General features: G+C 38.0%; 1 protein-coding gene across 2 annotated transcripts; it reads left to right on the top strand.

Moving 5' to 3' along the window:
• The first annotated feature begins 590 nt into the window (after positions 1-590).
• On the top strand, positions 591-19754 carry LOC119412485 (mitochondrial carnitine/acylcarnitine carrier protein). 2 transcript variants are annotated; one of them, XM_037679499.1, is made up of 18 exons: positions 591-679; positions 774-892; positions 2506-2598; positions 2684-2811; positions 2919-3009; positions 3141-3258; positions 6039-6111; positions 8077-8079; positions 12955-13202; positions 13315-13350; positions 14320-14459; positions 15897-16003; positions 16097-16250; positions 16339-16440; positions 16519-16593; positions 16676-16741; positions 16861-16999; positions 19520-19754. In XM_037679499.1, exons 2-18 carry the CDS (start codon positions 788-790, stop codon positions 19642-19644), a joined length of 1803 nt encoding a protein of 600 aa, XP_037535427.1. In that variant the 5' UTR covers positions 591-679; positions 774-787; the 3' UTR covers positions 19645-19754. The 2 variants fall into 2 exon arrangements, with proteins under 2 accessions (XP_037535427.1, XP_037535425.1); XM_037679497.1 differs by lacking the exons at positions 8077-8079; positions 12955-13202; positions 13315-13350; ... (6 more) ...; positions 16861-16999; positions 19520-19754 and adding exons at positions 6472-6581; positions 7791-7915; positions 9531-9750.
• Positions 19755-19944: the final 190 nt, after the last annotated feature.

Genomic DNA, 19944 nt, shown 5'->3' on the forward strand with positions numbered 1-19944 from the left:
CTCTCATAGACATTAATACATAATGTCTATGCTTTACTCCTATGTATCTTATTGTTCTATTTTCATGTATTTATTTTTTAACTGTACTTTATTACTTTACTTCTATATGTTGACATGGTGCCAAACTTAATTTCATTGTACGTACATGGAACAATGACAAGATTGTTTCATACTAAACATGTGACTGATATTGTGTCCTTTCAGTCCTTCAATACTTTTTGTCTAACTTATCTGTTTTTACTATCTACAAGTTATTGAGCATGCATCGGGATACTTCTCTGTTTGTGCGTTTATCTCAATTTTATACAATACTTCATCTCCATATAAGGTGTTTTTTTCCTCTCATCAGGGTCGACATTTATTATGATCTTTAGATTTATAGTTTGGGTGTTTTGTTTTACAGTTATTGTTTTCAACGTTTACTTTGCGTCTTGTTCTGTGATAAAAAAAAAAAAATCATTTAATAGACCACTTAATAACATTTTATAATAGTTATCTCAGCCTTTTCATTCATTCAAAGAAAAAAGTTTCCTCCCGGACGTTAAACAGAGACGCACTGGAGAAGGGTTGTGTTGCAGTCAGTCAGTTCCGGGTAAAATAAAAGTAGGTAAAAGGTCCCGCAGACTGCAGTGACAGCAGCAGGTCACAAACGCACTTTTCTGCGGGAAACACGGAAAAGGTAAGGTGTAATAAATTATTTTGAGTTTATTGTCGAGTGTCTGTGCGTCTCCTGTCACTGAGGTCCAGTTTCGGTGTTTTTCTTGTTCCGTCAGGACGGAAAGTAAAAATGGCCAAACAGCAGCAGCCGATCAGTCCGCTGAAGAACTTCTTCGCTGGCGGTTTCGGAGGGGTTTGTCTCGTCTTCGCCGGACACCCGCTGGACACCATCAAAGTAATAATTTCTGCTTGTCTGGATTCATCGCAGCTTAAAACAAGGAGACAATCAACAAACTGCCTCCGGCTGCACCAGACAACGAGGAAGCAGAAAATATGCTCCCAAGTCTTGAATCATCTCTCATTTCTTTGTTTTCTTTCCGAGAGGCCAGAGTTTCTTGTAATAAGTCAATTATTATTAAGGTTTTTTTTTATTTTAATTCAGACTAGCTGCTAATCTATTTTTTTAAACACTGGCTCAGCTACTTCTTAATGTTTACCCCTAGATCTTTAGGGATCATAAAACTGTTACCAGCAATTGTGTCACGAAGACACAATGTTGGTCCATTTGTTTTACTGGATCTAAAAACGAAAATAGCAGTTTGACACATGGACTGCACAGAAAATTAATGAAGAAACAAACTCCAAAAGCCCCAGAAAGCCTGAAGAACTGCTGGTTGAAATCTCTTTAAACAATTATAAGAAAGTCAGTCTGTTTTGAAGCAATGGTTGAAGGAATCAGGGACATCAAAATGTCCTAATAGTCCTTGTTTTTTGTGCATTAGTGTTTTGTCACTGCAAAGTGTCGACTCATACATAAACTGCTTGTAGACTTTTGACCCACATTCATTCGCATGAGTCATCCCTGCTGCTCAGGTACCTCATCTGAAGGCCCCTCCGCTGCACAACCACAGAGATAAGACAACTAGACTGAGACGTCCACCAGGTTAATGGATCAACCAGTATCAGCTAGCTGACCATGTGCTGGTGTTTGAGAACAAATATTACGAAATAAGTTCTTAGAAATATGAATGCTGTATGTTAGGGGACTCAAGTTTCTTCAATTAGAGCTTGTAAGCCTGTATTTAATTAACGCACACCTCAGGGTTATAACTGCAATAAATAGCTAAAAGAGAAATAATATACACATTTACTCGGTAGATTAGTTAATATTTCAAGTTGTTTCTGTTCAAATAGACATATCTGTATTTTAGATGCTACAAGTTTTTATAATCACTTGCCGGTTGCCTTTTTTTTTTTGTTCTTGAACCAGTTGACAATCATTTTCATTTAGGTAAAAACATGAAGCATACTGCTAATTTTATATGCATTGAATCTTTTTATCCGCTTATATTTCTTCTCAAAATCATTTTCTGGATTAAGTTTTTGTTGTTTAAGGAGTCGAACATTAAAGGGTTTGATTTATTTGTTTGTTTTTTCTTTTAAAATACCAAAGATTGTAAAAACTTTGTTTTCCAGAAGATGAAAGTAGTAGAAATTTTAGATCATTGCGATTTAGTTCTTAACGCTGAGCAAAGTTTATCAGTTTATCTCTGATTTTAGAAAAGAACACTTACAACAAATTTTGGTGAAAAACGGTTTGATGGAAACACGTAATCAGCGAGGGGATTTTGATATGACCAAATCTGAGCCAGCGCGATGGTGTTAATGACGCCTGGTTTACAGTCCTGCACAAACTTGAGATTTGAACTAAAGAATTAAACATTTCAAGGTTTATTATCAATAGCAGACATAAATTGTACTCAGCATTGCAGTTTTACATAAAAAAAAACAACTTTTGGGGCTCATTTGTGCTTAAAATGAAACCTGCTGATTATTCTTTCTTCTCAGGTGCGTTTACAGACTCAACCCAAACCCAAACCTGGAGAGAGACTCTTGTATGCTGGAACCATTGATTGTTTTAAAAAGACTTTAGCCAAAGAGGTAAGCATGCAAATGATCTGTTTCTTACTTAAATACCTTTTTTATATATATAAATACTGATGATTTGTCTCTCGTGCTGTCTCAGGGTGTGAAAGGACTCTACAAGGGAATGGCAGCTCCAATAATCGGAGTCACGCCCATGTTTGCTGTTTGTTTCTTTGGATTCGGACTGGGCAAGAAGCTCCAGCAGAAATCTCCTGATGATGTCCTTACGTAGGTGATTGATTTGTTACAAGTGGTCCTGTTGTTCTGTTGTCTCGGACGCTTTGGGGGGGGGGTGAAGGTTTGTCTTTGCGTCAGCGTCTCCTGGTTTCCCGCAGGTATCCACAGCTGTTTGCTGCAGGGATGTTGTCGGGTGTTTTCACCACAGCCATCATGGCTCCAGGAGAGCGCATCAAATGTCTCCTACAGGTCAGAGGTTATTGAATGTGTGTACATGAGCAAGATGTCATCACAAATATATAATAGTTCATAAATCAAACTTGTGTTAAGGGGGTTTCATTTGAAAAAAATGTTTGAGGTGTTTAATTTGTGTGTTTTAGATTCAGGCATCAACAGGAGAGGTGAAGTATGCAGGCCCCATGGACTGCGTCAAACAGCTGTATAGACAAACTGGAATCAGAGGGGTCTACAAAGGCACAGCGCTCACTCTCATGAGAGGTACACATTTAATCTGATAGTGGTTCATTTTATTTATTTATTCGCCGACCTGATTCTTTTGAGCTGGACATTTATTAAGTCCAGAAAACAAGTTTTTCTGGGGAGTTTTGGCGTGGCTGCAGACATCACCCTTGGGAGTGTCAGCATCTGTGGGTGTGGTCCTAAAACGTATCTTTGCTTATCTGCAAACACAGGCTAAACCCGCTCTCTTCAACAATGAACAAAGAAGTAAACCTGGAGTTTGTACTACGATGTCATTTCCTTGTTTAGTCCGCCATGTTGAGCTGAAAATCGGGATCCAGTAACGCAGCAGGATGTCTTTGAGCACAGCTCGATCTCTGCGGTAGAAGAGGCTCATCTCATCTTTTATGCTAATTATATGTTTGGAATGACTCTCAGCTACTACCACACCAAATTTTAGCTCAATATCTGTAAAACTGACTGAGTTAAAGTTAATTGTGTGTTTGTTAATGATGATTAGGCATGGCAGCCATCTTGAGTCATGCTTTTGTTAACAAGCGGACACACAGACAAAAACATTAATGCCCATCACTGTAAGGCAGACGGTATTTAAAATGCGATCTAAGATTGAGTAGACAAAACTTAGATTTGACTCGAGGGAAGGTAGAACATATCAGGCTTCATAAGATCCTGCTGCTGTTTTGGTTCTGAATTGTTTTTTTTACTGTTCAGTAGATATTTTCTTTTGTCTTTTTAGATCAGCTTTAATATAGTTAGTCTTTATTTATTTTAACTTCTTATATTCACAAAACACAGTCAGTTTTTGTGAATCTAGAATCTTGTTTTCAGCGACGTCATTTTTCAGGTCTTACCCAAACTGATGTCCTTATCTCACTACGTCTTCAATATAATTTATGAGACTCCCGCTTCCATAATGTATGGAAGCCCATTTCCGTCATGAAAGAAAAAATAAAAGCCCAACAGGAAGTCATAATTTCGAGTTTTAAAGTCATAATTACGAGAATAAAAGTCATAATTTTGAGTTTTTAAATCATAATCATGAGAATAAAAGTCATAATTACGAGTTTAAAGTAATAATTTTGACTTTTCTAATTTAATTTTTAAGTTTGTCCCTTGCCGGACACCATGACTCTACAGGGATGCAACATCCTGTCAGACACGGGTAGTTTTCCTGCATAGCACATAGATGTCATATAAAAGCATATAAAAGTGTTTATATGATATCTGTGGCATATAGCACATGGATTAATTCATTCAATGTATGTCCCTCTGCCTTCATACATCAATCCTTTTAAATAAAGGTATGTAATGTATGTATCTTTTCATCACCACTTTATATAGTATTTAGTATCGAAGCCCATTTCCTCTATGAAATAAAAGCCCAACAGGAAGTCATAATTGGGTTTTAAAGTCATAATTACGAGAATAAAAGTCATAATTATGACTTTAAAACTCATAATTATGACTTTAAAACTCATAATTATGACTTTTCTTCTCGTAATTATGACTTTAAAAGTTGATATTATGACTTCCTGTTGGGCTTTTATTTTTTTCTTTCATGGCAGAAATGCGCTTCCATAATAATGAGACGTATAAACACTTACGGTTCTAACATCAGCGCTCATGGTAAATGGACTGTACTTGTATAGCGCCTTTCTGTCTTATCAAGTTACTCAAAGCACTTTACACTACAATGTGTGTCCTCATGAACCCTTTCATACAACACTCTACTAGATCTCTACAAAGCTAATCTGAATCTGTGGAGAATAATCAGTGCTTTATCACATTTCTACACGAATGGGACACACATTGGAGGCAATGAGGGGTTCATCGTCTTGCCCAGGGACACGTCAACACACGATTGCTGATGGAATCGAACCCCCAGCTCTCCCACTGGAGGATGACTGCTCTAACCACTCAGCCACAGCCGCCCCTGATGACCCCAGTTATTCTGTTGGATGTTATTCCTGTTTGTGTCCATCTGTTCTGCTGTCATGGCCGCAGTCAGTCAAATACAAAACTAAAAAACTCATGTACTGCTGCAGTCAGGGCTGCAGACGTGGGTCGTATAACTGGAGGCGGAACGACCCACAAAGTGCACTTTACTGCCGACCTTTGCATCGCTTATCTTTATGTGAGGTTTAAAAGACGGTAGACTTCCACCTGGATGATCAACTATTGTTCTGATTGTTGAGTTACTTTAGAGTTTTAGAGCAACTCTTATCCCAAAGATTTCAAAAAGCTCACCACCTTCCATGCACGAGTTTTAAACTACGAATATTTTACTAACATTTTGCACATTTTCCTAACAAACGGGGTTGACTCGGTCGGTTTTACGTTGCACGACCTTAAGTTTAAACGAATAGCTATAAAGTTAGCTGAGTTGAAAACCAGCTTTGGTGTTAACCGTCCATTAGCTGTGGTAGCCATCTTGACTTGAGATGACTCCTGAAGTTGATCGGTTGTAGATTTATATCCACTGATTATCTTTTCAGATAGTTTCACACAAATGTGTTCAGTTTCATCAGATATTTTGCTAACAGACACATGTAAAACCATTGTTGTCTAGTATCCTGATGCATGCTCACTAATCCAGCTAGAAATTTTTGTTTTGTTTTGTTTTGTTTTTTGAATGTCCAGAGGACCAGACTTAACTTTTTTTAGACATAGTTGTCTAGCTGTTGTTTTTCAGTAGCTTGTGGTAAAACTCACACACATTAACATAAATACTAACAATTTATTTTAAAAAACATATGTTTATTGTTGATGCTTATTGGATCTTTTTCCTTTTGTTCCAGATGTTCCAGCCAGCGGGATGTATTTCATGTCTTATGAGTGGTTGAAGAACGTCCTCACACCAGCAGGAAAGAGGTCAGTAGTGACTTTTTACTCTTTTTTTTTTTTGTTTATGTAGAATAAAAATAAAGACCTGGCGTTCCGGCTTTTCATGCCGGAGTTTTAAACATGACTCATCTAATAAGAGAGGACGGCGGCTGATTAATGGTGGCAGCCATTTTGATTTGGAACAACTCCACAAATTAACGAGTTGTTGATGTACATCACATCCAGTCATTACTTTCTGGAAGCTTTAACAACATTTGTGCAGTGGTTCCTGAGATGTTTTGCTAATAAAATATGACAAAACCATAACGTCCTTTTGTCCTTTGGCGATTGGGAGTTTAAATTAAAAAACCTCCTCTGAGCAGCTGACGTGTTGTCTTCTTCCTGCAGCCACAACGAGCTCAGTATTCCCAGTGTGCTGTTGGCTGGAGGAATCGCCGGGATCTGTAACTGGGCTGTCGCGATTCCACCAGATGTGCTCAAGTCTCGCTTCCAAACAGGTTTGCCTGAACAATAATGCTCCGTTTAGATTTGTCTCGTCTTTTCTATGAGATTAGGACCAGTTTCTGTTGGGGTTTTTTGTGCCTCTGGTGTTTTTTCCGTCAACTGTGTGAAATGGTGAGTCGGCTGCAGCTGGATTTAGTTTCAGGAATCGGAGGTCAGCTGCTCGGAGGACCTGAAGTTCAGGGTTTCTTTCTGTTCTGTATATATCGTTTTCAGTTTCTCTCCATCAAATCGAAGCTTTCTAAAAATAAAAAATAGTGATTGTTGTCACTCAGTTGCTTTTTCCTGTTCCATCCATCCTCCATCTTTACCCGCTTCGTTCTTTTTGGGTCACTGGTGCCCATATCCAGCAGTTACTGCGAGAAGCGGGGGACATGTCTCCAGTCCATCACAGGGACACAAAGAGACAAGCATTCACTCACACCTAGGGACAATTTAGAGTCACCAATCAGCCTAACATGCATGTTTTTGTTCTGTGGGAGGAAACCGGAGCACCAGTAGAAAACCCACACTTGCACGGAGAGAACATGCAAACTCCACCCAGAAAGGTCCCAGGTTTGTATTTGATCCAACGACCTGCTCGCTAAGAAGCGGCAGCTCTTCCACAACTGAACCACCGTGCAGTTCATTTTTTCCTGTTGCTCCAGTTCTCAGCAAATGATTTTAGGACCATTACACACCAGACGACAGGCAAGCACAGCTTCAGTCTCAAGCACCCTTATCGTTTGAACACTGTGGTGAAGATGAGTGCGATGAAGACTTATCTTCTCAACAGTGTGTGTGACGATTGACAGCAAACATCAGGATTCAACACGAGATGTTTAGTTCGCCAAGAGAAGTTTTCATTAAATCAACATCCTTCCAGGTTCAGATTATCTGAGATGATAAAACAGTTGAGGCTTCAAAGCCACATGTGAGAGTCTGCATAAAAACATTACCATGATATGATTTTTAATAGTTTTCTTCAGCTTATGTTTTACACATAAGCGCCAAATATCAACATTTAAAGTTTTATGCAGCTGTCCACAGAGTTTTTCAGGTTTTCAACTCCATCAGTCAGGAGATTTAACGAAGCGGTTTTGTCCCGTGACGTTAAAGGAACATCCAGAGCTGTTCTGGAAAAATAAAGAACAGCAACTTTTTTTTTTTTCTTTTTTTTTTTTTAGAGACAACTAAAATATTTTATTAAAATCTCTCTGTTTCAGCTCCTGAAGGAAAGTACCCCAACGGTTTCCGAGACGTTCTGCGGGAGCTGATCCGGGAGGAGGGGGTCACCTCTCTGTATAAAGGCTTCAACGCCGTCATGCTCAGAGCGTTCCCTGCAAATGCAGTGAGTCACTCGTCCTTCCGCTTCGAGCCTCTGACGCGCTCGGATAACCACGGTTCAGTCGTAAGCGTGTCTTTATTTGTCACGTGTGGACAAGGCGTCGCAAATGAACATTAAAAATAAGTCGAGAATAGTTTAAATAATTTTGCACTAAGACAAAACAGACTGTGGGAATAACACTTGAGAACCAAGAGCTCATTTTTCCCTTTGGTACCAGAACATTTCTGTGAAAACCTGTTTAACCAAACCAAAGTTGCAGAACTGCTGACAGAACCGATCTGATCAGCTCTTTTATTTTATCACAGGAAAGGCGTCGCTCTCGTATAAATACTCGAGGGGTCAGAGCTTTGGGAGACGTTTTCCTTTGTTTTCTGTTTTTTGTAAAAAAGTGAAGAAAGTTGATAAATATTTTCTGAGTTTCAGCCGTTCAGACCGTGCGTGCTGAACTTTTCCAAAAGGCTGAAAAAGAGACAGAAAACCTTTTTTTTTTTTTTTAAGTTTTGATCCTGTTTTTAAATCATTTTCTATCCAAATAAATGGGAAGCATTTTAGTTTAAATCATAATAATTAATTAATTATGTCGTAATTTATTGCACAAAAATCCCCCCAGCTTTAACTGAAGGCTGTCACGAAGACGAGCCAAACACCAGACTTCTTCATCTCTTCCATGTCCATGATCTACAAATAAAAAAACCGAAAACTGGTCCTGAAACCAAAACTGAACCGTGGATTTTAAGATGAGATAATTTAAGATAAGAACTTTATTGATCCCAAAGGAAATTGTTGTGCCAGGGTTTTAATACACGTGCACAAGGAATCATACAAGATATAAAAATGTAACAACTTTGAGCTATTCGTTCCCTATTTTGCACTAAATCAGAAAATATTTTTATTGTTATAGTTGTTGATATTATTATTTATTTATTTAATGCATAAAAACCATGGGGCACCGTTTTCCTGTTCCCAGTTTCTTTGGAACATCTAAATTTGGTCATTTATCATTTTACAAGTTTCTGTCAAATTGTTAAAATTTATATTATTTATATTTTAGTCATATTTCATTTTGTATTTTTCCTGATTTTTATATGCTTTTTAGTTAATTAAACATTTTAAATCCTACTGTACCGTGAAAGATGTGCCTCAGAAAGCTGCTGTTTACACTTTAAATCTATATTATCATGGTTAATGTTTATCTATTAAACTCTGCTGATTGATGATTAATTAATCTGTTATCTATGAGGGAGAACATTGATTTAGGTAACGTAATTTTATTTTAATTAACCTAAAACGGTAAATATCTGTCATCTGCAGCTGACAAAGGGAAAACTAACCAGCAGAGGGCAGAATGAATAAATAATGAAGAATTGTTTAAAAAATAAGATTTAATTTGTTTCAGTTTATAGATAAAACACAAATGGTTGAATTTAATTCCAGTTTAAATGCACTTCAATTAAATAAAAATCTAATTTTGTTAAATTTGATCTAATTCGGTTCAGTTTACTGTGACTATTTATTTATATTGTTTACTTTAAAGAGTAATGAACAAAATCAGTGTCTGCTGATGTTGAAAGTTTTATCTGTCTTTAAAAAAAAAAAACTTTATTTGGTTTGTTTCCAGGCTTGTTTCTTAGGATTCGAGATGGCCATGAAGTTTCTGAACTGGTTGGCTCCGAATCTGTGACGAAACCTCAGACGTGCCTCGTGTTGGGGAATCTCCCGGAGTTCACACGCACAGGATCACATGACACGAAGAGTTTTAGCAGTTCTTCCAACAACGTACTTGATTATTTGTCTGGGGTGACGTGGATCAGTCGGATCTGCTGAGACGATTCTGTAACGATGCCACTTCACACAAAGACAGCCTGATTGTTCTCACTCCGTCATTTTATTTTAATCTTTTTTTTGTTTGTTTTCTTTTTTTTTTAGAAAAGGAGTGAAGTGAACATGTCGTGCCTTACCTAACTGCGATTAGGCGTGCGTGTCAGGAAAAGGTGCGTTTAGTTGTGTAACATGTTTTCTCAGCGATGCGCCTTCGTCCTCCATGTTTCCACCTCGTCTGTGTAACGTGAAATAACGAAAGCGGTTTGATCGTTAACTGAATGTCATCATGTACAGAAGTGATAAAAAAATAGATCCATCTTTAGAAATTGTGTTGCAGTTTTTTGTTTCTCAATTTGCTTTCGATGAGAACAGCTTTAGCCGTGCGTCAGATGTTTTTTACTCTATGAAAAGGACAAAACGGGACAAGGTTTTTTTTTTTCTTTTCTCTTCTTGATGTTTTTAAATCTGTCAGCTTCAGTAGCCCTGGGGATGATTTAGTCTCTCAGCTAAAAAATAGTTGAGAAATTTGCTGTAATCACCTGTGCGCTGCACGGATAACTTTTTTTTTTTTAAGCTTAAATAATGAATTTAATGATATTTTAAAAGTTTTTTCTTAAGTAGATCTACTAAAAGTAAAATTACTCTGCACAAATGAGACAATGCACTAAAACAATTTGTATTAAATTAAAACGTGTCTTTAATTTATAATTTGGTTGACTGATTTGTGTGTTGTGCACAATCAAGGACATGTAGAGGTTAAAAAATAATGTTTTGAAACAAAAAATATGTCTAAAATCTCAAATTTTAGTTTTAATTTACCATTTTTTTTTTCAATCCAAATCAGGGTTAATTTAATGAGATAATTACTGCTTATATTAAATAAACACAAGAAGTTTGTAGCTCCTCTGAAAAACTTTTGGCTTCCTAATTAACAAAAACTTTAAATAAAAGTCCATTTTAACATTTATTTTTAAGACATTTCAACCAGGGTTTGTTTAAAGGATCCAGTTTTATTTAAAGCATTCCTCTTGGTTTCTTCTGTTAGATGTTGAAGTGACGCAGTAAGAATTCATAAGTTAGTTTAGGACTTCACCTTCTTCAGCAGGTTGGAGAAATTATTCAGCTCCACTTTCTCACCCGGAAGAGTTTTTATCTTTTAAGGTGACTTCCTGTGTTCTGAAGACATTTCACTTCTTTACTCATCAAACTGAAAAGCTCCAAACTCTAAACTGCAGCGAGTCACTCGGGTTGTGAGAGCTGGACTCGCGTGCAAATCAATCTTCCCTCCTGGAGGTTGTTGGGGTCTTTGTGGTGCTCAGGTGAGATGTTTTGCTCGCATTTAGGAAGATGTGAAAAACAGAACTGGATCCAAAACTGAACCGTAAGTCGTGTAAAGTTGAAACCTGACACCTGTAGTCCATGCTGGGTTTTTTACTACTCTTTACCCTCACCTCTCGCATCATCTGTCTTCATCCAAAAATATGGGCATCACTGTCCTCAGGAGGGGCGTCCCTTATATTTAACATGTAAATGGTCGGCTGAGTGTTGTCCTGGATCTCCTGGGTTTTACCAGGTTTACGCCACCCTACCTCACTGTACTGGACTCTGGACCTCCAGGAGTGATTTGCGTGTGAGTTCAGCTCACATCAACAGAGCAACTCCCTGCCTGTGGAAGTAAAACAGTCTCACCAAATTTAGCATTTTAAAGATATTGAAACTAAATTACCAAGATGTGTCATGCATGACTGTTATGTGTGTCAGAAAATATGTTTTTGTCAAAAAGTAATTTTTTTATTAGATAATTCTGTTAAATTGTAACGTAAAAAAATTTGAATGAAACAAATTCAGGCTTAATTTTTGTTAACTGTTTGGATTTAACCAAAGTGTTTGATTAGCAGATACTGATCAATCTAATACAGAATTGATGGCTCGGCACAAACGAAACTTTCAGAAAATAAATTTAGAATGTCAAAATCGATTAATTAGTTTAAGACTTTTTTGTGGGGGAGGGAGAGAAATTGACAAAAGAACAAATACAATTTGTTAGTGAAATTTGAAAGAGCTGAATTCAACGACGTTGCAGTATTTATTGCATGAAAACTTTGGTGTTTTAATGTTGATGTCTTGTAAAAATCTAAATCTGGTGATTTGCTTCTATAGATATCGTTTAAAAAAAAAGAACTTTGAACTGAAAAGTTTCTTGAAGAATTTAATTGACTTTAACAAACAAATTCAGAAGACGCTGCATCGACACCATCACTCAACAAACGGCCTTTTCTCTGCTTTATTGTATAAATGCACCTTCGGCTGTCATCTGTCAGATTTTCAACATTTCTTATCTCTTTTTTAATTCTCTGTGTTTTATTACCTGTGGAGCACTTAAAAAAAGTTTTTCTTCTTTGCCTTTTTGAACTTTCCAGTTGTCACTGAAGAATTTTAGGGACGTACAAAATGATAATAGGGAATGTATTCCTGATTTTTTTATTTTTAAATTAGTATTATGGTACTTTCACTCACATGTATGCAACGAGCCGATATACCTCCCTGTGACTCGTCTGAGCAGAAGACATCTTGTGTGAAGATTTATTTAAAAAGATTAAAGCTGAATAACAAATAATGCATCATATTCATATTTAAGCCAAGTTTTTCAAAGAACTATGTAAATGTTCTAAAGGAGAACAGGAAATGGCTTTGTGGGTTTTTTTTTATTATTATTTACTAAAATTTCCTTTCATATTGAAATAATCTCTGCTTGATAGAAACCTGTAGAGAAACATATCCGAACCAAATGAATCATTTTTCATCTTTACTGTCTCAGTAGCTGCATAAAAAGCTTTCAAAGCTCTTAATGGAATCTCAGTATAAAATGATCTTCATTGCTGACTTATTTTTGTATTTTAAAAGTTTTGTTCTTCCTGGATGAACGTATCAAAATGCTCTACGTGGGTCATTTCTTTGTCAAGTTCTGAGCTTGAATCCACTGGACAGCCTTTAATTACCCACGATGCCAACAGTTTGGGTCAATACTTTCCGACAGGCTGTGCTAGATAAAGGGATCGATACAGGGCAGAGATGGAGAGGAGAGTCGATCAGAGTCCTGATGGATCGGACCCGTCTGAGCACCACTCAGTGCTGCTGATGCTGCAACATTTTAGTTTTTGCAGTGTTCTCTCAAATCCTCCTGGAAGTTCTCAAACTAAACCCGGAGTCTGAATGATGAGTAGCGCTGACATCCCCACTGGTCTGAAGGAGCTGCTGCAGGGCTACACGGTGGAGGTGCTTCGTCACAGGCCTCCTAACTTGGCTGAGTTTGCCGTGCAGCATTTCACCCGCGTCCTGGAGAACCAGAAGAACGAGCAGCAGTCCGAGAATCTCAACACCAACCCTGCAGGGAGCGAGGTCCCTCCTGAAACTGCGCCAAACAAGTCCAGTGAAAACGATGAAGAGGAGGAGGAGAGGGAGACTCCCAGTGAGTACTACAAGCTCATGTACCCCAGATGAGCTGCAACTCTGGGAATAACACATCTCTTAAATTCTAAAATACTATAATGTGTTGACCTTTGACCTCTTTTGCTTCTCAGAGGTTACGAGAAAAAGACCTAATCGCAGAGTTGCAGGTCAGTAACTGAAACAAGGTGCTGGAAGTAACACAGCCCAGTATGTACCAGATACTTACAGGGTACTAAAACAACACATATCAATTACTTGTATATGTACCTGGTATTTACATGGTCGCATACCTGGTACAGGCTACATACTTGTTACTGACAGGGTACTTATATGCTGCATATCTTGTATTTACAGGGTAATAAAGTATTCGATACATGACCACATGATATTTACATACAGTGTGTACGGAAAGTTTTCAGACCCCTTTAATTTTTTCAATCTTTGTTATACTTCCAGGATTTCTACCTGGTATTTATGGGATACTAAAAGAAAAAGTGTCTGATACTTGCATGACTACATACCTAATATTTCCATAGGTCCATATATAACACTTACAAACTAGATACTGGATACTTAAAGTGTACTTCCAGGATTGCTACCTGGTATTTACAGGGTATTAAAAAGGAACATATATTTGGTACTTACAGGGTACATGGGGTAAAGCTACAGTACAAGTACTGGTAAGCAACATAACTGGTACTTGGATTATTTACAGACTACGTAGTTTGCACTTTATGGTACCAAAAAAGGGTTGTATTTAACACTTGCATGTCTATGTACTTTGTACCTACAGCCTGCATACGTACCCTGTAAGCACCTGGTACAGACTGAGCTGTATTATGTGGTGCTACCCATCTGCTTTATGAATGTATGAAGTTATGATGGATATTTTATTGATCCCAGTGGGAAATTTGAGGCATCCAGTAGCATTTTCTAACTATACAGGAAAAAAAAAACACATGAAATAATTGAAAAAGAAGCATTATACACAATTTTGGAAAAAGACAATACATGCACAAGGTCGTAGGGAGTACTACATTCATGATTCACCATATATGTACAAGTACATCTAAGCATAGATGAACGTGTACAGACATATGCATGTGTACATCTGAACTGTATTTGTCGTGCTGCAGTTTGTGCGGAGGCGTATAACCCCGACGACGATGTGGACGACAGCACAGAGCCTCAGGTTGTTCATCCCAAAACAGACGAGCAGCGCCAACGGCTTCAGGAAGCGTGCAGAGACATTCTGCTCTTTAAAACTCTGGAGAAGGTACGACTGCTGAAATGAGCTATAATGGGAGGCGGTGGTGACGGCTGCAGCTCGTTCCGTTTGTTTTTAAGCTGAGAAACTGGAACCATGTTTGGGTTAGTAAGGCGACAAAGAACCATCTGGGGAACGATCGTGTGGCTGTGCAGAGTTGTAATGTAACAAAGTAGAAATACTTTGTTACTGTACTTAAATGGAATTTTGACATATCTTTACTTCGTTATTTACATTTCTAGCGACTTTCACTTTTTCTCCACTACATTTCCTCAATAAAATGTGTACTTTTACTCCAACACATTTCCCTTAACCATCTTAGTTACTCGTTCCTACAATATAAAATTAGAAGAAATCTGATTGGGCAATGCCTGTTTGTTCTCCCAGTCTGCGACTTCACGCGGCCCCTTCTCTCACTCACAAACCCAGCCCCTCCACCGCCGCTTGTGTGAAAACTGCAGCTCCCGCTGTGAACAAGCTGGATGCATATGCAGATCTCAATCAGTCTTTGTTGACTCAGTGTAGCCACTGTAAATTCATGATAGGTGTGAAAATGATGGTAGCTGCTAAAAAGGAGGATTGGTGTTCTCCAGGACATTAACTCCTTTAGAGCAGCAAAGTGAAGTTGTCGGGCCACTAGTTGTCCCATTAATGAACACAGAGACAGATATCCAGTTTAGGGGGATTTATTTGTTGTGTTCCTTCTGGTATTTACACACAGCAGTAAACCAGTAAAGCACAAACAAGCTTGAACAACAAGGCTCCGTCCGTGTCAGGAGAGAAAAAAAAAAAAATCCAACTGAGGTCTGCGCTTTACACAGAGTGATGCATTCACTAGCGTTGGAACAGCCATGGTGCATTCAAGAGCATAGGAAATATTAAATTCAGAAAGAACCAAGCCATAACCAAACAGAACCGAGCTCAGTAAACACCAACACAACAATGTGAGCTTTCTAACAGCTTTGAATGAATAATCTTTCATTGTTCAGCTCAAACTTTCCAAGTTTTTATCACTGGATATTTTTACCAAACTTTTACCAAAGTAATTTTATGGTAAGATACTTGTACTTTCACTGAAGTATTACTTTGATGTACTTTATACAACACTGTGGCATGGTCAACAAGAAGGAAAGCACATCTGTTCACAATAAACATCACTGCCTCGCTGCAGATTGCATGGACGGGCCAAAATATTGTTCAGAAATTTTGGAGAAATGTAAACAAGATGAATGGCCTTGTTTCTTCTCTCACACGGTGGTGGCAGTATTATGGTTTTGGGCCCTGATTTGCTGCGTCTGGGCCAAAACATCTTGTAGTGACAAATGACAACAACCGATGTCCGTTCTAAGACATTGTTTAGGTCTTATCTACAATATGTAAAATAATCATTTTACAAAGTGCTTTGGAGAAAAACAGTAATGTGATTTCTTGACGTACGTCCTCCAGGAACAGTTCTCTGAGGTTCTGGACGCCATGTTCGAGGTTCTGGTCAAACCTCAGGATCACATCATAGATCAAGGAGACGACGGGGATAATTTCTACGTCATAGAGCGGTGAGGAAACAACTTCATTTTGCTTTCTTTGACGTTTTCAAACCAGATAATTGAGACTTTTAAGCAACGAATGCCGTGACGTGGATGTTTCAGAGGCGTGTACGATATTTTCGTGGAGAAGGATGGCGTGCACGTGTGTGTCGGGAAGTACAACAACAAGGGGAGTTTTGGGGAACTGGCTCTCATGTACAACACGCCTCGGGCTGCCACCATCGTTGCCACAGAAGAGGGCGCCCTGTGGGGTTTGGTGAGTCTGGCATGACGTCTGCAGCCTCCAACAAACTGAGAAAAACCAAAAACTGAAGCGTTTTCTGGTGTTTTTTCCCCCCCGCCAGGATCGAGCCACGTTCCACAGACTGATTGTGAAAAACAATGCAAAGAAGAGGAGGATGTACGAGGCCTTTATAGAGTGTGTCCCGCTCCTGAAGTGTCTGGAGGTTTGTGATTTTTAACAAAACGCTGAAATCAAAGATCTGTGCGCAGGTGTGTGTTTCAAGTGTCCTGCTTCACTTCAGCTCTCTGAGAGGATGAAGATCGTGGATGTTCTGGGAGCTCGAGCTTATAGTGATGGGGAGCGGATAATAACACAGGTACAGTTTTAGATTTGCTGCTTTTTTTTTTTTGTTTTTTGTTTTTTTTTCTGAGAATTAATAAGAATTTCTGCGGCTGCAGGGTGAGAAGGCCCACTGCTTCTACATTGTGGAATCAGGAGAGGTGAAGATAATGATCAGAACCAAAGTAAATCTTGTGAATCCTTCACTTTAATGTCTGTTTTTTAATGCTCAGACAGATGTGCAGAGTGACAGTCACCTCTGTGTGTGTGTATATGTGTGTGTGTGTGTGTGTGCGTGCTGCAGACGAAGGCAGGCCAGCAGGAAAACGCAGAGGTGGAAGTGGCTCGGTGCTCCAGAGGGCAATACTTCGGAGAGCTCGCCCTCGTCACAAACAAACCTCGTGCAGCCTCGGTATACGCCGTGGGGAACACCAAATGTTTAGGTAAGTTGGAGACCTGCCATTGTTGTTGTAACACACTGACGTTGGGTTTTCTGCTCTGTCGCTGAGAGAGGAAATGCTTTGTGGCAAATAAACCAAAATTCAGAGATGTTATTTAAACCCCATAATAATAATTTAAAAAAATCAAAGATAAGAAAGTTTGTAAAAATAGAAATTGGGAATTGTTTTTCACCCCATTTTTAAAGAACACACAATCTGAGAGGAAAAAGTTTAGAGCTTCTTTGTGCCGTAACACGTGGCTGAAATAAGGAAGACGTCTCTGAGTGGCTGCTGTCGCTCGAAACCTCATGTTGTGAATGACTCTCAGCTAAATTTAATCACTGTCTTAAAAGATGACCAAGATATTTGTGTTTTCTACGTTCAGCTGGATGGGGCGGCCATATTGTATCTGGTGGACTCCAAAAATTAATCAGTTGAAGAAGATGCACATCTAGCCATTACTTTCTACGAGTTTCATTAAGATTTGTCCAGTGGTTCGTGAAATATTTTCCAAAAGACTGAAAAATATGGAGAAAACATCGTTTTGTTTTTGCCTTTTGGTGGTGGGTGATAAAGTTTTAACATATGTGTATTAATCTATATTTTAACAGATGCAGGCTGTTGAACTGTAAAACTAAAACAAGTAGGATCGTAAATCAAAAACCTCTCATTTTAATTCAGACTAACTTGAGAAACTCAGAAACTCTTATGTTTCCGCAACATTTTTTAACTTAAGTTTTAAACACATTTAAGCTCCTAAGCAAATTTCCCACCATCAAATATACGATCATAATTAGCATTTTATAACTTCTGCTTTGTTACGAATAAACGTGTCACAATTTGAAGGGTGACGAACAAAAATGAAATAATAGAATATTTATTAAAGAGGATAAATGTGTGCTTCTAGTTAATTTGTTGCAGCATTACAGCTGTTTTTAGTGCTGCAGGATGGCCTCCTCTGCTTCCTTTTAATTTTCGCTTTTGTAAAAACTACAAATTCATCATTTTAGACATTTTGGAGAAGTGTTAGTCCATGATTTGCTCAGTCTTTCAGAAAGTGGTAAACTAATTTCTTCTAATTGAGGCTCTCTTTACTCATCGCTGCTAATAAAACTCATTAGCTCTAATATCTTTCACCAGGTTTTTCTCTTCTGATTTTAGTATCGCATATTTCAGGCACTCGGGTAAAAATAAAGCAAGTTTTTGTTACTTTTGGTTTGCCTCAACTCAAGAAAAAATCACTGTAATGTCACTTTAATTTGTAATATTCAACTTATCTGTGCTGCTGATTATCCATGCTGCTGATTTCTTGCCTCTAAACTGCTTTATTCATACCCATCTGCTCACAACCGACTCATGTTCGGGCTGCTGTTTAATACATCGTATTATTTTACATCATTAGTGTTTAGTGTATATCTTAGATCTGTACCATTTCATAATAAGGCTCGCCTTATAGATGGCTAATAAATAGTTTGTAGACATATGTCATCAGTTCTTCTATAACAACACTTTATGAATCATTAATAACTGCTTATTATGCATTAATTAATGGTGACAGAGACAAAACTGACCAGTTTCTTGCCAAATCTGTTCATTTATATATTTCATCTGGAGCGGTTATATTAAACATTTCAGACTAAGTTACTACCTTGTAAGCACAATAAGCATTTATAAATCTATTTTTTAGTTTATTAGTTGTAGATACTTATAATGCAGTGATATAGTACAATATTATAGACTAAAGAAATAGTTTTACAAATGCTTATTGTTCTTACAAGATAGTAACTTAGTCTGAAATGTTTAATATAACAGCTCTAGATGAAATATATAGGTGAACAGATTTGGCAAGAAACTGTCACCCTTAATTAATGCATAATAAGCAGTTATTAATTATTTATAGTGTTTACAGAAGAATTAATAACACTTATAAACTATTTATTAGTCATCTATAAGGGGAGCCTTATTATAAAGTGGTACCCTTAGATCCTTGTATGTTGTTTCTTTTTTGTACTTTATATATTTTACAATCTTTGGGTGTAACTGGGACCATGAGTACACAATTTCCTTCCACCTCATGTACCACATGTGATGCGAATGACAATAAAGAACCTTGAACCTAATGCTCAGTTTATTTTCCTGCCTCTCAGTGACGTGCTGTACACATAATATGAACTAAATGTCATCGCTTATATCTGATGGTGAGCTCATTGTGGGCCTACGGATCGATTAGTTCCATCAAGGTCAAAGTCGAGCGCAGATCCACTCGTCCTGACTCTGATGCGTGTGTGTGTGTGGCGGGGGGCTCTTGTTTACTGTTATTTGTTTGGTGCACAAGCTGAGCAACAGTTTGCTGAGAGTAACCGCTGAGACAGATACAGAAAAACAAATCGCTGACCTGGGTCCTCCTCCAGATTAAAACACACATTTGAATAGAAGTTTTTAAGACGTTTTTCTCTTGAATTAAGTTGCCCCATGTGTCTGTAGTTATATAGAATTTGAACTTTTTTTTTCTTGTTTTTTCAGTGATCGACATCCAGGCGTTCGAGCGCCTGTTGGGACCCTGCATGGACATCATGAAGAGGAACATCTCCCAGTACCAGGAGCAGCTGGTGGCACTGTTCGGCTCCAGTGACGATTTGAAACACTAGATTTCAAATCGGTGCCCGTTACTTTCCACACTTTGCAACAAGACTTAACAGTTTTCTGTAGTTTAATCTGGCAACCCAAATAATCCTCCAAGATTACTATAAACTTGAAATTAGTTTCAAACACGTTTATTATTGGAGTATAATGGATTGCTCTGCGCCTTGATGTTTTTATTATGTAGTGTTGTCCAAGAGGTGAGGCAAGGCTTAAAAGGGAGTTTAGATTTCCTCATTTTAAATTTTAATCGGACTTAAACACAATTTATGGCTTCCTGAGTGCTTCAGTTCAAATCATTGATCAAC

This window comes from Nematolebias whitei, chromosome 7 (assembly GCF_014905685.2).
Source record: "Nematolebias whitei isolate Nwh7 chromosome 7, NemWhi1, whole genome shotgun sequence".
NCBI lineage: Eukaryota > Metazoa > Chordata > Actinopteri > Cyprinodontiformes > Rivulidae > Nematolebias > Nematolebias whitei.